The 18876-nt window shown below is 38.6% G+C and overlaps 2 protein-coding genes across 5 annotated transcripts in view; one reads left to right on the plus strand and one right to left on the minus strand.

The window, feature by feature from the left end:
* The window catches only part of CEP57L1 (centrosomal protein 57kDa-like 1), a 65061-nt gene extending 59782 nt beyond the window's left edge, over positions 1-5279 (minus strand). The window contains exon 1 of one of the 3 annotated variants that reach the window (XM_008577248.1): positions 5008-5279. The gene's annotated coding sequence lies outside the window, so the exon portion shown is untranslated. The remainder of the gene's footprint in view (positions 1-5007) is intronic. The other 2 variants (XM_008577247.1, XM_008577249.1) reach the window with 2 other exon arrangements.
* A 1065-nt stretch (positions 5280-6344) lies between these two features.
* The window catches only part of SESN1 (sestrin 1), a 103780-nt gene continuing 91248 nt past the window's right edge, over positions 6345-18876 (plus strand). Inside the window, exon 1 of one of the 2 annotated variants that reach the window (XM_008577250.1) lies at positions 6345-7039. In XM_008577250.1, the coding sequence (XP_008575472.1) occupies positions 6761-7039 (279 nt within the window). In that variant the 5' untranslated portion in view covers positions 6345-6760. The remainder of the gene's footprint in view (positions 7040-18876) is intronic. The other variant, XM_008577252.1, reaches the window with a different exon arrangement.

The raw sequence follows: 18876 nt of genomic DNA on the forward strand, positions 1-18876 counted from the left end.
TGGGGGTACTCATTGCTTAAAGCTAGTAAGTGACCACATCATATATCTAATTTCTGTTGTTCTGATTCCAAGCTCCTAGTCAACCTGCTGCTTTCCCGTGTAACCTTCCTACAGACAAAAACCCCTGATCAGAGAATCAGTATGGTATCTACTTGGCAAATATCTAAGAGTACATTAATAAATTGGCATCCTGATAAATTCATCAAGTCACCTGTGAATGATGTTCATAGAAAGATTCATATTATCTTTTAACTCTATTTTTCCATGAACTTTTTGAAGTACCCTTGTATATAAAACATATCTCCAACTTTCTCAAACTCTGGTGTACTTAGCAAGATTGTGTTTCTAAGCCCACAAGTATTAGAAGCCGTGGGGTTTTTTTTATAGTAAATTCATCAATGTATTTCATAATGAATGCCACTGTATGAGGCCTCTTGGAGACAAGCCAGCGGGCTTTTTCCTTGACTAGAGCACTAATCATTTAAAGTAGCAACCTCCTTTCACTCCTTTACATATACAATGTCCTACTATCTTTTAACTGGATGAGGTATGCAGAAACATGGTAAAAACTTTAGCAAATCCTATTTCATGAGGGCAAGCACTACAATTCACCTACAAAAACAATTTTGCTCTCTTTTAAGACCAATTTTCTAAAATGTTTTGATTATAAAATATCTTCTTCCATCCACTAATTACCTTGGATTTTGTAAATAATAGGTAAATATGCAATACCTTTGAAAGTTCTGTGACATTACATTTTTCTTCCATTTATTCATTTCTTTATTCATTCATCAAAGTTTTGTTGAGTTCATACTAGGTGCCAGGCATGAACTCAGAGCTAGAGGTAAAATGATGAGCAAAAACAGGTACAGTTGCTGCTCTTGTATGCTTAAGCTTTACTGGAACAGACACACTTTAATCGAATTATGATAAAGACAATTGTGAAACTACATTTGTCCCATAATAGCAAGTAAAGAGTATATTTATAAGAGGAACATTTAATTAGATCAGGGAACTTCTCTGAGAAAGTGATATTTGAGCTAATATCAGTAGGAAGAGGAGTCAAAGACTGAGGCTAGAATAATCTGGACAAATAAAACAGTAACAGAGGTGCTGCACCCATACTGTCTCCAGTTTTTCCCATTCTCTCTTAAATAAAATGCCCATCTGGCTTTTGTACTCTTTGCTCCACCAAAACTTCTTATCAGGGTTCCCATGACCTCCATATCGCTAAATGTACTGGTCAATTATCAATCCTCATCTCCCTTGACCTAGAGCAACATTTAACATAATTTATCACTCCTTCTTCCTTAATCACTTTCTTCACTTGGCTTCTAGGACACATCTCTGGGGTTTTCCTCTGTTCACTGGCTGCTTTTTCATAGTCTCCTTTGCAGATAACTCCAAACCCACCCAAACTCCATGGAGTTCCTCCTTTGGTGATATCAACAACTGCCATCAGAACACTACTATGAAACCCAAAATTCTATCTATAGCCTGATCTTTCCCCTCATCTCTAAATTCATTTATCCAACGGCCTCCTCTACACCTCAGCTTGAATATCTTAGAGGCATCTCAAACTTCACATGGCCATACTAAATTGCCAACCTTTCCCCTCCTCCCCATACACAAATCTGCAGACCCATGACAGTAAATGGCAATTCCGTCCTGCAAGTTGCTCAGCTAGCAACATTGGAGTCATCTTTGACTCTTACTCTCATACCTCACATCCAATCTGTCAGCAAAATCTGTTGGCTAAACTATCAAAACATATCCAGATTCTGGCCTCTTCTCACTGCCTCCATTGTTATCACCCTGGTGCAAACCACCACAATCATCTCTCACCAGAATTATTACTTTTGCTTCTGCCTTGGGTTGAATGTCCCCCCCAAAACTGTAACTGTTGAGGGTGGGAAATCCTATTACGGTAATTGAAAGGTGGGGCCTTGAAGAGGTGATTAGATTGTAGGACCATGCCATAGTGAATGGATTAAAAATGGTGGTCATGGGCGTGGTTTGGAAGGCTTTAAAAGGAGAGTGAATGAGGTTAGTCTCTCGCTGCTCTGCCATTTTCGCAATGTGATACTTTGCCATCACTGTCACCACCACCAAGACCTTCACCAGTTGTGTTCCCTGGACTTTGGACATCCCAGCCTCAGAAACTGTAAGGAATAAGTTTCATTTTCTTTATAAATCACCCATTTCTGTGTATTTTGTTATAAACAACAGAAACAGACTAATACGGCTTCCTAACTAGTCTCTCTGCATCTCCTCTTGCTTTTCCATGGCCTATGATCGACACAACTTAAAAGAAGTACTCACTTTTAAAGGTCAGATGAACCCTCCAGTGGCTTTCCACCTCAGTCAAAAAAGTCCAAGTCCTTTCAATCACCTACATGATCTCCCACTATTTCCTTTCTTTGTGGTCTCATATTATCCTCCTCTCCTGCACTTACTGTGCTCGAGCCACATTAGCCTCCTTGCTATTTCTCAAATGTGTGGGCATGCTCCTGCCCACAGTCCTTTGCAGTAGCTCTTCTCTTCACCTGAATATTCTTTCCCCAGGCATTTACCTGGCATAACTCCCGGCACTCCCCAAACCCTTTCCAGTTGTTTTTTTTTTTTTCTTTTTCCTTTTTGTCTTTTTTTGTGACCGGTAACGGGATCGCAACCCTCGGTGTCGCGCCCGCACCGCGACTGGAAACGGGATCGCAACCCTCGGTGTCACGCCCGCACCACGCTCAACCAGTGAGCGGACTGGTCTCTATATGGGATCCGAACCCTCGGCGGGAGCGCCGCTACACTCCCAAGTGCTGCACTCTATCGAGTGCGCCACCGGGCCGGCCCTCCAGTTGGTTTTTGTTTTTCTCTACTGCATTTGCCTTTATTTCATTTATTATATATTTTACATATTTATTAACATCTCTCCTTAGTAGAATGCAAGCTCTATGACAGTAGAGATTTTTTTAAATATTGTGCTCAATGCTATATCTTTAATTTCTTATTATGTAGTAGATACTAAACAGATATTTGTAGAGTGAATACATAGGTGCAAGAAAAAAAGTAGCTCACAGCATTCTAAGGAATATGAAGTCTGCCAAACTTATAAATCCGAGAGATATGAGCATGGAGCTTCAGTCACGTTTCCCTCACCATGTCCAGGATAATTGCTAAAAGGCATGCTTTAGCAACAGCTTCTAATTGCCACCACCAATGGGTATAAACTACCCAAATTTTATCACAAGTTGTACAATGTGACCTTCACCCTTTCTTTGCTACAATGTTCCTGGAATTTCTGACACAAAGAGCAATGTATAGCCAGTCAGTAGCTTGTGTTATTTTAATTAACTAATGTACATTAAATTCTTGGCAAACAACTTTGGAAGTGCCTCCTAACTTTCACATTCCTTTCCTTCAAAAATCTGTTTGCCAATGCTGCAGAGTGGAGCACATATTCAGGGCAACTTGAATTTGTGTCTTCCAGGCTGCAGTCCTCAACCTTGGCCCAAATAAACTCATTGTTTATATATTTTTGCATCAGCTTCTTCCTTTAGGTTGACAGGTGAAAGGGAATATGAGAACCAGTGACTGAAGAAAGGTCTGCATGGCTGAGTTGGAGGGTGGTGTACTAAGTGAGTCTGGAGAGGTGGAAAGAAATCAGATGGTGTCAGGCTTTATAAAGGAGTTTTGCCTTTATTTTAAGAGCAGTAGAACATCAGCGAATACTTGGTTATAATTTGGCTATAGAGGTATAGAGAACAGGAATAAAGAAAGAATAATGTTTAGCTTTAAATTTCCACAAGTGGATGGATAGTAGTGTCATTTACTGAAATAAGAAACACTGGAAAATAATCAGATTCATAGGAGATAACTATGCATTCGGTTTTAGCTTTGAATTTAAGGTGCTTTTCAGATATCCAAGAGGAAACATCAAGGAGATGGATATATGAAAGGTGAGGGGTGAAACTGTGAGAGTCACAGGAAGTGGTAAAGCAAGGCATGGGTATGAAGGAGATCATATTCAACTATGCCATAAGAAGGGCACCTAGCCTTAAGAAACTACTCTAGGGCTGGATAAAAGAGGATGAGACAAAAAGCAGACAAAAAAGGAATAGCTTTTGTTTTGTTTTTTAACTCACACTCATAAGAAGTTATTCTCTTTTAAAAATTGATTCAAACCAGTAGCATTAGAATGTAACAAGTCTTGCCAAATTAGACCAATTCACCTAAACTATACTGCTCTGTTCAAAAATAGGTCACCTACAGAAACTATCTGAAAAATTCACAGTAGCTGTCTCCTCGAAGGTTCAAAGTACATCAATACACAAAAAGCTATCCCCCTCAAATACATATTTAATTTGGCTTATTGCAGTTTCCTGAAAGTACCCTCTCTCTCTCACTTCTGAGCCTCAGAATATGCTGGGTTCTTTTGGTCCTCACTTCCCCTGGGATGAAGATTTCTCTGACTTTCCAAGACCAGACAAAATGATTTCCTTCTAGCCATCCCCAAAATATCACACAGTATTATAATTGTTTGCTTAACCTTTGGTTTCTCTAACTAGATAGAACTGTGTCTTTTTCCCTTGTATAATCAATGCCTAGCAAGACTAAATTTTTAGAAATACACCTATTCTGCAATGTGAAGAATTAAAACCTAATGATTATCGGTTCAATTCACTGATGTCCTTTCAAACCTCGACTTTCCAAGAGTAATGGCCTTTAAAACACAAACAGTAATTTTAAACAAATGATTGAATCTTTTAAAGATACTAAATTTTGGCGATTTTTGATAGTGGTTTTTTTTTTTTTTTTTTCTTCCAGATGGTATCCTTAAAACCTGCAAGAATTCATAACTAGAAATACTGGGGATTCTTTTCCCTTTACTCCATACAAAACGGACTGGACAACTTCTTTCAAAGCCATTCTTGGGATTTCATTTGACTGAGCAAATAAAGCACAGAACATCCCCATGCAAAGGCAAACAAAGGTACAATTGCACAGGGATACCTAATCCATCCCGCACGTGTCCACATCAAAGCGGAGGCAGCAGCAAGGAGCACTCGTTTCCACAGCAGCCTTCTTGCCTGGACTTAGGCACCCCCTTCCAACCCTCGAGATCGCGACCCCCAAATCCTGTCTTCAACACGTCCCCGGGCTTGGGCACCTGGACTAGTCCTTCCCACTCAGGTCACTGGAAAAAGTCCCTGGACTACGGGCAGCAACACTAGATGGCTCTGTCTCCAAAATCCCAGAGGAAATAGAGGAAGGAAAAATCTGTCAAAGGAAAGGTGACAGCCAAACCTACAGCGCTTACCAAGCCGACGCTCTCAATCAACCCCAGCCTCCACTAACCGTTGTTTCCCAGGCAGCCACACGCAGCGTCGCGGTGGCCCCTGGGGGTTGTAGTTTCCGTCGCAAACAAAACGCGCCGACAGCATCAAAACTACTTTTCCCAGAAGTCAATACGCAGACGCCCTGGGGTTTGGCGTAATGAAGAGGCCGCCACTATTTGGGGGCTCCCCTAAAACTTAGGCCCAATTTCTTTGTGCCCTCTTTCTTTGCCGTGCTTGTCTCGTATGTGATATAGTCTCAGTGTACTTTTTCTGCTTACTTTTCCTTTCCCAGGCAGAGACTCCAAACGTCTAGGAACGGAAAACGCCCCTCGGCGCAAGCTTAGTGCCTCCGAAGGCGCATGCGTCCTGCTCGCCGTTGCGCATGCGTAGCAGCCGGCGGCGGTTGGCGTTCCCGCGCGACGGACTTAGGGTCTGGAGGTAGCCTGCTGGAGGGCGGGGCTTTTTCCAATGACTTTGCCTCGGCGGGTCGCGTCTGCCTGGGCGGGGAAGAAGGCGTTGGGGCAGGGGTGGCTCCTGGTTTGTGCCGGGCGGAGAAAGGGGAGGGGCTGGAGGTGAGGACCCCATCTTCCCTCCCTGCTCCCTCCCTCTGGGCCGATCCCCACCGATGGGGCCGGACGAAGGGGCGGGCTCTGTGCCTCAGGCCCTGCCGCTCAGGCCAGCTCCGCGGTCCAGCCCGGAGCGCGACGATTGCTGGGGCCGCCCTGTGCCCTCAGGCTTGGCGGCAGTGGGCGAGGGCGCGGGGATCGGAGAAGAAGCGGCATTTTTCTGGGGGTCCGGAATCGGCGGGACCGGGGACTCTTTCCTGCACCACCGCTCGCCAAGACAGCAGCTGCCCGAGACTGTCGTCACCCCGGAGCGCCCGAGTCTCCGGCCACTGCGGCCAGTGGGCCAAGGTTCGGCGAGCCATCCCTGCCGGCTCCCGGCAGGCTGCTGAGGATCAAGGAGGAGCTGTGGAGGGCGGGGACTGGTGCCGGAGGAGGGGCGGGGTGGGAACGCTTGAGAGATCCCGGTGGCTGCACAGACAAAAAACCCCGAATGGCAGGAGAGCGTTCAACTGTTACCAGCCTTTTTGGGCAGAGCGCGGATTTGACAACTCCACCACGTGGATATCCGCTGACCCGGAGAGAGGAAGGAGAAAACTTCCCCGAGGCTCCCTGTCCAGCAAAGCCAACGCTGTAAGGCTGGAACTTCTCAACTTTGTTGTTTCAATCTCTGGCCAGAAGACTGCCCCTTCGTGTAGAAGTAGAGAATTGAGATCGGTTGTCCAGATGTCACCCAGGCGTGTGTTTTCATGACGATTCTATTTCTCTGATTTTATTCGTGCATTTCTCATTTTAAAAATACAAAGTGTTTTCGGGGCATGCTGAAAGGTACCTGAAGACTGCAAAGGAAAAACTCCGATTGTCATGGCTGAAGGAGAGAGTGAAGTGAGGTGGGATGGATTGTGCAGTAGAGATTCAACTTCTAGAGAGATAGCACTGGAAAACATTAGGCAAATCATTTTGAGAAAAGCCGAGTGTCTTCGTTCGGTGAGAGAGACACCTTATCGTCCACCAGACGGACTTTCGAATGCTGTTTCTTTGGATGGGTTGAATAAGCTTCTTGCTCATCTGCTTATGCTTTCTAAAAGGTGTCCCTTTAAAGATGTAAGAGAGAAAAGTGAATTTATTCTGAAGAGCGTCCAGGTAAGGAAGAGCATTATAAGTACAACTGTCTCTGCAGTACGGTGAAATTTTACTTGAAATTATTCACGTTGTATTTGTTATTATGTGAACTCTAATAATAAATTCACTTTCCATCTTAAAATTAGAGTGTAAAACACTGAATTTGGGGCCCAAATTGGGTAAGACGAACTAAAGTAAAAACGATTTCCAAATATAAGTAAACACGTTTTGTTTTTCTAGAGCGTTTTAGGCAGAAACTACATTGCTCCTGGAAAGATATATGAAAGTTATAGTTAATTGCAAGTAAAGACTTGATTTTCCTTATGTTTCTTTTTACATTTTGTTGGTAAGTGTAGCCAGTATACTTTTCACGTTGTTACAAACTGTTCTGTGTGGAAAGTTTCACATTTAAAAGCCTTTAAAATGATAAAGGATATTAAATGTTTCCGAGTCAGTCTGTTCAAGGTAATTGGTGGAACAATTTTCTGTTGCTCTTAAAAACAAAACAAACAAAAACCAGGTTGTGGTCTCTAAATGTAAACTTGCTTTAAAAAAAAAAAGTTATATAAAATAATAAAAACTTATGTTATAAAAAAACTAACATCTTCAGGTTGAAAAGATAGATCCAGGTAAGGTGTATGGTAGGGACACTTTTATGGTAAATTACTCAACCAGCTTTCTCTGTGTTTACCTAAATTGTTTGTTTCTTTTCTTTTTTCATATAAATACTTATCTAAATTGTGACTGCAGCAGATTAAAAATCTTATAGTTTCCCCCCAGTTTTGTGCCTAATGAATTTATCTTGTTTTATTAGAATGTTTTTTGGGGGCCGGCCTGTGGCTCACTCGGGAGAGTGTGGTGCTGATAACACCAAGGCCACGGGTTCGGATCCCATATACGGATGGCTGGTTTGCTCACTGGGTGAGCGTGGTGCTGACAACACCAAGTCAAGGGTTAAGATCCCCTTACCCGTCATCTTTAAAAAAAAAAAAAAAAAGAATGTTTTTTGGTAGAGAAATGTTTTTAGATATTAAGAATGTTCTCTAACACTTTATATATGCTTGTGAATCTAAAAATTAACTCAATCCATGTATGTTGTTTAAAGTCATTATGAGAAATTTTCTGAGTTTATAATTTACTTGAGTATTTATGCAAGTTAAGATTGATAGTTTTTCTATACGGACATTTTTCTATACTGGCTTGAATTTAGTTTAAAGCAACAGAAAAGTAATCATATTCACAAAATGAAGACTCTGTTTAAGATCTTGGGATATTTCTTCTCAGGAACACTTTGGAAGCAATTGTTGCAATTCATTTATTCAGTTACCAGAGAGGAATCCATTTTCTAGATTCCTGAAGTTTACCCTTTTAAACATAAAAAGTTATTTCTCTATCTGCTAGACTGTAGTGACTGTGACAAGGATTTGTTTCATGATGGGGTCATCCTTATGCATATCAAGTACCGTTATGCAGCGGAGGGTGGAGTATATAGGAGTATATGATCCATGTTTTTTGAATTCTACTCCTTTATTAATGTACTGTATAACCTTGGAAAAGTTACTTGACCTTTCTTAGCTTGGATTTCCACATCTGTCAAAAGGCAGTAACAACACAGAGCTGTTGTGAGAATTAAATGAGATATAAAGTACCATGGTATAAGGGGATACTCCTCTCCCTTTCATAATCATAAGTGAAATATGAGGGTACTTCAAAAAGTTCATGGAAAAATAAAATATAAATCTTTCCGTGAACTTTTTTTTTGGCTGCTGGCGGGAACAGGGCAGGAACTTTTTGAAGGATTCTCCTACATGGACTGTGTGATATATATATATTCAAGACTCATCCTGCAAAAGAATTCAAGAAATTCCTCTACTGTGAAGACTTCCCATAGGCTTATACTCTCTTTTTCATGTCTGCATCTATTATACATTTTTTCTGCTACAATTGTAACAGGTACTTTACTTATATTGAGCTATAATCACATGTTTATGTGTCAGTCTCCCCCAAGAGGGCTATAAGTTCTTTAAAGTATTGGCTATGACCCAGAAGCTAGTAAATAAAAATCCAGTGGATGAACAAATTTATATTTGCCTTATTTGCTTTCTTTCTGTTTCTCATCAGTCTGAATAGATGAAGTTTCCAGTTTAGGGAGTTTCCACCCCCACCCCACATCATTCATGCATTCATGCAACAAATATTAAACCCCTGCTGAATGTCATTCTAAGAATTGAGGACCAGTGGTAACAATTTTGACATTCTTCTGAAGGAAGATAGACCATAAAGAAGTAAACAAATAAAAAATTTAATTTTAGATAGTAAGGGAAAACTTTCCTGAGGCAATGACATTTAAGCAGAGACTTGATGAATGAAAAATATCCACATGAAAGTGAAACTTGTGGGAGGGACATTCCAGACATTGGGAACAGTATGTGTGAAGACCTCATGGCAAGAGAGTGAGCAGATGAATTCTAGTAACTGAAAATGATGCATTGTGATTAGAGTAGACAGTTTAAGGAGAGTGTGAAAGCTTAAGAGCATGTGCTCTGGAGTCAGACAGACCTGGCTCCAATACTTTATTAGCTCTATACCCTTGTATAAATTACATAATCTCTCCTTGGTTATGTTTCCTCATCTACAAAATAAGGACAATACTAATAGTTCCTGGCTTACAATGTTGCTATGAGAATAAAATGAAATATTGCTGGCAAAGCATAGCACAGTGCCCAGCACACAAGACATACTCTGTAATGTTAGGTATTCTTACTGTTATTGGGCAGAAGCCAAATCCCAGAGAGGCTTATAGGCCAGGTTAAGTAAGGATTGTGGACTTTATCCTGTGAACAACGAGAAGCCACTGAAGGAGTCTGAATAAGATAATGACATGATTGATGGTGTGTTAGAAGGATCACTGTGGAAGCAATGTGAAGTATGGATTTCCAGGGTCAAGAGTGGATTTGCAACATCAGTTAGGAGGTTGTTCCACTAGCCTATGACAAAAATGTTGGTGGACTAGGGTGTGGTGGGGGAAGTGGAAAAAAATTGAATGGGTTTGGGAAGTATCAAGGAGTTAGATTGGATACCCGTACCAGCCAGCCACCCTCCCCTGGCCACACAAAAAGTTGGAAATCACAGGATTTAAGAGATGAGGAAAATAACAAAATCAAGGATGACTCTAAAGTTTTGACTTGAACTACTTGGTGAATAGTGAAATTGTTTCCTGAGACAGAAGAGTGGCAGATGGTCAATTTAGGGAAAAAATGAGTTGTGTTTTAGACATGTTGAGGTTAGGTTACCTATGAGACATCTGAGTAGAAACAGCTCCTAAATGGATTTCTGCCCCTGCTACCACTGTTCTATTCTGTTATTGTTATCTCTCATTTCTCCAGACTTAATCTACCCTCCACCTTTTTATGCGCTCTCCACATAGCTGCAGAGCCATTTATATAAAATGAAAATCTGACCATGTTACTCTCCTGCCTATAACCCTTTAGAATAGAATGTAAACTTCTTGAGAATATCAATAGATGGCTAGCATCACCTGGCTTCTACTTGCCTCTCCAGCCTCACCGCCCATCACTCCAGCATCAGCCTTACATGGGAAACCGCATATTAATTCAAATGTAGCATTCCATAATGCTTTCTGTTATTGATTAGTAAAGCAGCAAAAGCTGAGCTGCATATACAATTCCTGCCACTGATCCTGAAGGCTGTTAATTGCTATAGGTCAACTCAGAGGGCTATTTATAGTCAGCAAGGGAGAAATGGTGGGGTGGTGATAGGATGAATTCAACTCCAAATGGCTCAACCTGTAAAAAATTGGCACATTGGGAGATAGCATCTTCCATTTATATGCTTGTTCTCAAATTATCAATTTCACACCAAAAACATTTAAATCTGCTTAATACAGTTTTGAGAACTCTTCTGTGCTGGGCACTGTACTTGGGACTGGAAGGTAGTAAGATTTGTTCCCTGCTCTTGAGGAAGGCCTTCTATTTTCATAGGAGGCTTTATTTATGATGGGTTTTTTAGAAACTTAAAAAAACAACAACAACCCTGTAACACCTCTTTGATACTCTTGATTCCCTAAACAAAGGAACAGAAGTATTAACACTGGCCCACTGTACTAATATAATCCACTGGTGAACTATAGTCTTGATGGTGCATGTAGTTAAGGGGAAAAGTGTGAGTGTGTATATGTACCAAAAGATTATGAGTAATATCCAGAATAGCCAAGTACTTTACCAAGAATGATCATTTTATTATTTTTATTTCCATACCATGAAGAAGGAAAACTGTTAAATTTTCTTCTAAACTTGCCAGCAATTAACACTGGTGAAAGTAATTTGGCTTAAGAAAGAAAATTTAGACTAAAATATTTATCTTTGTTAAGTGGGGTGGGGGAGGCTTTCATTCAATGAAGTAATTGTTACCCTCCAGGGTGAAATGAAACTTTAGTTGTTGGGTATGATGCACATTTATTGCTGTTAGAGTTGCAGTTGGAATATCTAGGTGCTATCCAGTTGGATAATAAAATATAGTTTGTAGACTTAACAATAAGAAGTTTACTATTTGACACAATAAATTTGGGGGCTGGGCAATACCCAGGCTGATTGATTGATTCATTGGGTCAACTATATTAGCTTTTTGCTTTCCATCATTTTGTGTTCTTTCCTCAGCATAGTAAGTGATGTCTCCCCTCATGGTTGCAAGGTTGCTACAGTATGATGCTCAAGGTACCATGTGTAGTCATGACCATCTGCAGTTAAGAAGAAAGGAGTTTATTCCTGTGTGTCCATCAGGGACGAAAAGCTTTTCCAGAAACCCTACAGCAGACTTCCTCTCAGTTTCTATTGACCAGAATTGGGTCACATGCCATTTTCTAAGCCAGTCATTGGCAAGGAAATTGGATGTTTCTATTTTTGATTGGACTAATCAGCATTCAGCCCCTAAAGGCCAGGAGACCACCCCTGAGAATTTCTGTTGGTGAGGCAAAAGGGAAAAAGAAGGCAGTCAGGTCTATGTGTATCTAACTAGATAATATATCTCTTGGTTTATAATTTGGATTTTATAAGATTAGAAGCATACTTAATTCATTTACAATGATGCTGTAAAATATAACTTTTAACAGATTAGGGACATTCTAGAAGTAGATTTGGTCTTTTCAAATGATTGTTTTGTTTTGATTTCTTTTTTACTGCCATCTAGTCAAAGCCAAAGTTTAAGATAGTGCATCTCAAACATTCACTGCCAACTCAGGTATCACAGAAAATATGAGAGTCCTCTTTCAGTATTTACACTAAGACTCTCTTCCATATCCACTATTTTCTGCCCTTTTTTATTTTATTGATACCTTTTCCCTCAGAAAGCCTCATGGCTTACTTCTGTACTCCTTGCTTCCTCTCATTGCTATCTTTGATCACTTTCTTTTCTTGCTTTTGAGGCTCAGAGAAGATTACTATTTACTCTCAGGTTTTCTGGGATTCTTTGGATAGAGAATGTGAACAAATTGAAGGCAAATCTCTTTCTCTCTCTCTCCTTTTTTTAATGGTTTGTAGACAAACTAAAGAGCCAATCCTTTTTTTTTTTTAACTTTCTGCTTGCAGGATGAATCATATCTGCACTATGTACACTCAGTGTCCTCTTCATAATATATAAATACATCCTGTCCTCTTCCTTTGTTGTGACTCTTCAGAAAGATTGAAACTAACAAGGATACTCTTTTTTTTTAAGTTTTCAGGTTTCACATATTTTATTCCTGTTATGTACCTGAAATGGCCTCTAACATGAAAAAGCAGAATGATGAATTTTTAAGATATTTTCCTAACATAATTATTTTGTTTATAAATGGGATGTAATATTTTGTACAAAGATGGGATGTTAAACATTTGCATAGTAAATTTCATTTTAAGGTCATGGGTTCATGACATCATGGAGGATCCTCTGAAACAGTAGTTTAGCTTAATTTGAATTTTTACTCATCTTTAACACATTGTGCCCTTATAGTGCTGTGTGTACAGATCATTTATGTGTTAAAGGAATTAGAAAATAGGCATGCTCTTCTCTTTGTTTTAGAGATATATTTATTTTCCTTTTGATAAGAAATTTTTAAGATATATTTTTACCATTTGAGTAGGTAATAAAATAATATCTCATAAAACTAACTTAAGGATTTGTTGAAATTTTGATCTGACAGAAAGTAGTTGTGGAATCTTGGGTATAATAAAGGATTCTTAATCACTTAAAACTTTGATAAAATGGGTACTACTTATGTATTAATCATAAGCAATTTTCATATTTAAAACAGGGAATGTTTATGTTGTAGCAAATTTGCGTGGATTGGGAGGAACCGTAAACATGGGAAATGAAATCTTAAGAATTTGTGGAAAGACAGGTTGATACTGGGCGAGGAGGAGGCAGTGCTTAAAATGCATAGAAGGATGAAAGTGCTGCTGGAAGTACATCAGCACCAAGCAAGCCTTGGTACCAGTTTTAATCTCTTTGTCAGAATTTCTCAAGTCAGCCTATTTTTTTCACATCATGGTAAAATATCTAACTTTTTAAATGGAAGTCAGTGGAAAAAAAGGAATTATGTTACTTTGGCCGAGCTTTTTTAGCTCATTTATTATGTTAGTTATGTTTTAGTACTTAATGCACTAGTACTTTAATTATGCTGGCACAGTATACTCAGGAAATCAGATTGGGAGGATTCTTCAAAATATTAGGTGATTGTATTTCTACCGGTATCGAGAGACTGGAAATTTAAGTATGGGAACCTCAGCTAGATAAGTCATACTATGTGAACATTATTTCATGCTTGTTTTTTCCTGCTGGTCACTACACCAAATTAAAGAAGTGTTGATAAAGGTACATTTACCATAAAGCTAGTGTATAGGAAAAAAAGGCTTTTAAAAGATGCTTGTTTTAAAAAAATCCTTTTTCACTGTAACTACTTTGGGAGTTCCTGTGAGATGACTATTAGGACTATTTATTGGTTTTCCCAGTTAGCATTTTATTGTTAAATGTCTGTGTATTACTAGTAGACTCACAATTTGTGGCACACTTTTCAAGTAAATAGATTAAAAATAAGTTTCTGTTTATAAGAGAAAAAAGTCATGTGAAATTTGACAACACAAGAATTATCTGCGTTCTCATGCTCTAATGTCTTTTATATAACTACTTATAGAGAAATCTGATAGATTGCAATGAAATATGGAATTACCTTGGAAAAATTAGATACTTTTAGTTTTATATTTTATTTAAATCTTATCCTATTTTTAATTTAAAAAGTGAAGGCCTTCCTAGAATATAAATTATTACTTGTATTATAAAATTACCTTAAGATAACTTACTAAGATTTTAAACCATACTAAAGGAAAATAAAATTTATGATGTAAGCTTTGTGCATTATATTACGCAAGTCAACCTCCACATATATATAAAATCATTTGATGAACATATATATTTAGTGAATAGTATTCATTCAGTGTTTTAACTTAAAAAGTGTTTAAGTTGAAAAACTGATAAAATATATGCCTTTTAAAAAATTAACCATGTAGCTAGGATAATTTATTAATTCTATGTGTAATATTCATTAAAGTCTAATTAGAATCTTAATTTACCCTACTAAAAATGAGCATTTACTGTTTTGATACTTCACTGTTTGACAAGCATTCCACACTTGTCTTTAAATTTTACATGATTTCATTTTCTAAGTTGGCAGGTGTTAGATATCTATAATTATAACTGAGTAATTTTTCAAATGCTATTCATAGCCTAGGCACAGCAAGAAATTCTTCCGATCATGTGATAAAGACCAAGCCTTGCAAAATAGTGGTAGAGTGATATGTGCAGTGGTACTGAAGGGAAATCTTTCAGAAGTAAAAAGTGATTTAAATTATAGGGAGACAGTGTTTCTCACAGAGTAAGGTACAAAGTCATTGACAGTGATTACACCTCAAATTAAGATCTATCCACCTTTTGTCTAACAAGTTAATGTATACTTTAAATTATAAAATATAACCTATATTTATTAAGTTTTGCTGATAGCAGGTTTCTGAATATAAAAAAATAATTGAAATTTTATTGGAACAGTATAGATTTTACCATTGAACCTAATGAATTCTATCTTCTCATTTCACTCATTAGATATTTTATATAACAAACTCTGCTTATCTGTATTTTGACATGGGAAAGAAAAGCTATAAGTTTTACTTACTTTTTATAAGGAGTCTACTTAAAAAACAAATGAAGCTTGTATTTTCATTTTTCTGATTTATTTTGTTTTCTAACCATCTATTCTAAATATCCAGAGTCTCACTTGGACTAGAGATATTACTTCAGTATAAAAAGATCATGTTGCATTTTCTTTACCAGTCATGTGCTCATAAATAAATTAACCTCTATAATCTCAGTTTCCTCATCTGTGATTGACATTTTATTATCTACTTTGTGAAATGATTGTAAAAATTAAAGGAGATAACATTGGTAAAGCATTTTGTAAACTCCAATATACTGTATAAGTTTATGAATAAATTCTTTGAGCCTTTGTTTATTTACTTATATGTAAAATGAGGGTAATAATAATAATAATACCAACTCCACAGGATGGTTTTGAGAATTAAATGAACATGTAAAGCACGTAGAATTGGGCCTGGTACACAGTAAGTGCTCAGTAAATATTGGTGATGATGAAGACAATGATGATGGAGAACTTGAGCTAGGTCTTACAGCTTCTGTACATCCCACTCTTTGTTTCTACATGTATCAATACCCCTTATTGCCTTTTGTACATTAAATTCAGTTTTCATACATTGACTTATTAATGCTGATGTCCACCTGTGTCACAGGGTGTTTCTAACCAGCCACTGCTTGTCCAGAGGTTTGCACCAGGGATGACAGCAGTTCTGTAACATCCATCTTCTCATTTGATCCCAACATCTTTCTGGTATGCCAGTGTGGAACCAGCAGGAGGGCTTGCAGCAGGCAGGCAGGCAGCTACATGTGTCATCCAGGTGATCAAGTGCATATGGAGTCATCTACGGCCAAAGTCTGCACTTCAGTACCTAGACAGCATTAGAGGATGATGGTAAAGACTATGGGCTGTCCTGCTCTGCCAAACTCTGTGACTTTGGGCAAGTTATATAACCTTCTTAAACCTTAGTTTCCTCATAGAGTTGTGAGAATTAAATGAGGTAACATGTACAATGCTTACTGGGACCCAGTAAGCACTTAATGAATGTTAACTCTTAGTATTTTATTCTGCCCACTCTCTCTGGGGTGGGGGAGATGGGAATTTGAGCCCTCTGGCATGATATGCCCTTAGGGTTCCCCAAGTCTCTGGGCAGCTGGGAAGGTTTTCACCTATTTTCCAGATTTCCTGGTCCTAGGCAGAATAGCACCTCTAGGAACCATAATTATGGATTTTATAAATATTGTTTTAGCTCTCTGGGAACTTGATTTCCCTTAAAGCGTGTCAGTCTATTATTCCACTTATAAACATTTGGCTTTCAAATATGGCTTCAGGGACACATAGTATAGGAAAGCAAGTGATGGCTTGTATGCCAGTGTTGTCAGTAAGCAACTGGATCCTCTGTGCCTGGTTGATTCATGTCTAGTACTTCAAGCAAGTTGTCTATTAGAGACTGCTTGCCTTAAAGGTCTACTGAGGACATTAGAGCTGTCCTATCAGTGTTCCTACTCTGCTTCCCCCAATGGGAGCTTGACAGAAAGTCCCCAAAACAGTCCTTTCACTCTTGCCAGATAACTGGTCCAGTTCAGACCAGCTTGATATAATTTAGAACAAAGTAACTAAGCAAAGGTTACGTTACCAAAAAAAATACCCCAGAAGAGGTAACAGGGCTTGAAGAGATTTTGTACTCATGTTTGACTTCTTGAATTTGCTTGATAGTATGTAGCAGGTATCTGGGGCTCCTCCTGTGCGCCCATGCCTGCCCCTTTATTATCACCTATATAAAAGTGAATGTTTGGGGGTAAATGTTTTGGGGGGCAGAGATGGCAACAGATTCTCCTATCTACTTTAAAATGTGCCATGAGATCAGAAACAGGTTATCTTAAATTTATGTTAAATCTTCAGCAGTCTGTATGCTTTTGAATATAAGAATAGTCATTCTATATGCTAAGCCTAGTCCTTAGCATTTTTCATATATTCATTTAATCTTAACAACAGTATAAAGGTTGGTATTATTATCCCCATTTAATGAATCAAGAAAAATCAAGGCCCAGATAGGTTAAATAACCTGCCCAAGGTATCATAGCTAGTAAGAGGAGGAGCCAGGTTTCAAACCCAGTCTGTGAGACTCAAGAGTTGGTGCTTTTCACCATTATACTGCACTCTCTGAATAAAAATTTAATGTAAGATTCCTAACAGTGAAAATATATTACTTCCTTTTCCAAATTATTTTTCTTTCAAGATGGAATTTAATACCTTGGTGTTTCTAGGGGAAACTGCATTCTCAGATATTATTAAATTGTGTATCGAATTCTTTTTTAACCTCTTACCCATCTTGAAATTGCAGTTGAACCCTATTGTATCTTCATGTTTCACTGTAGTGTGTAGTTTTCATTAAGTTGTCATTATAAATTTTACCTGATTGCTAGGAGTCTGTGGACTGTGATCCTGGAAATATGGTGTATAAAAAACTTAAAGAGATTCTAAGCAAGATGATTTCTTTAATGCACTACCTAAAAGAAAATTTGGTATATTTCCATGACTAATAGACTCAAGATTAGCTTTGAATGTTAAAAGAACATTCTCTTAGATAGTTCATTGTTGCCATGACAGTGCTGGCAGTGCAAGTGTTGTAGTAACTCCTTGCAATGATCTTATTTTAGACCCTAATGTTTCCAATGCCGAACATCCCCTTCCCCGCCCCACAAGTAACTCTAGTGGAAAAGTACTGGTTTTATAGCTGGCTTCTGGCTTTGTAGCTGAGAGACTGCACTACTGTGGGCTTAAAAAAAATAGTGTAGGAGTGTTGAGTTTTTTTCCTGTGGATTATGAGTGTTTGAAATCTCCCAAAATATGGTATTGCATTACATATCATACAGCAAGTTGTTTACAACTAAAAAGAAAAGGGGCCTCAATTGTCTTTTTAGAAATCAAGCCCAGATTGTATAATTGCATTGAGCTCATATAGAAACCATTTTTCCATTTGTTGTCACTTGTGCATACTTTGAAGTCTTTGGATTCTTTTATTCAGTTATTATGGGAAATTGTCACTAGAACCACAAAGGGTCATTTTTAAACAGTGTAGAAAAGAACTTCTTTTCCATGTCCTTTCCATAATTCAACATTTATCTGCTTAAACTGGAACATTTTAATCTTGATTTCTTAAATTGTGAACTCACCTAAGTTATATAATGATTTTAAGAAATTACCCAATTCCAGCTGGGTACCTGACCTAATATAATTGTTGAGGCATTTTTTTTTTTTTTTTTTTTTTTTTTTGGCTTTTGTCTTTTTCCGTGTCCGGCAACGGATCACAACCCTCAGTGTTGCCCCCGTACTGGACTGGGGACCGGCAACGGGATCGCAACCCTCGGTGTTGCTCCCACGCCTCGCTCAGCCAGTGAGCGGGAACCGGTCTGTATGTGGGATCCGAACCCTCGGGCAGGAGCACCGCTGCACTTCCCAAGCGGCGCACTTATCCAGTGCACCACCGGGCCGGCCCCTGTTGAGGCATTTTTAACTTTGTTGCCTATATGTTATTAATTAGATTTTAAAATACTTCACTGATATTTTCTAATTGTAAGTCCTATTATAACTGTAATGTTAAGCACAAAAAATTTTTTTTTTCCTTTTTGTCTTTTTTCGTGACCGGCAACGGATCGCAACCCTC

The sequence above is a fragment of the Galeopterus variegatus genome, unplaced genomic scaffold (assembly GCF_000696425.1).
Source record: "Galeopterus variegatus unplaced genomic scaffold, G_variegatus-3.0.2 Scaffold1469, whole genome shotgun sequence".
In the NCBI taxonomy this organism is placed as follows: Eukaryota; Metazoa; Chordata; class Mammalia; order Dermoptera; family Cynocephalidae; genus Galeopterus; species Galeopterus variegatus.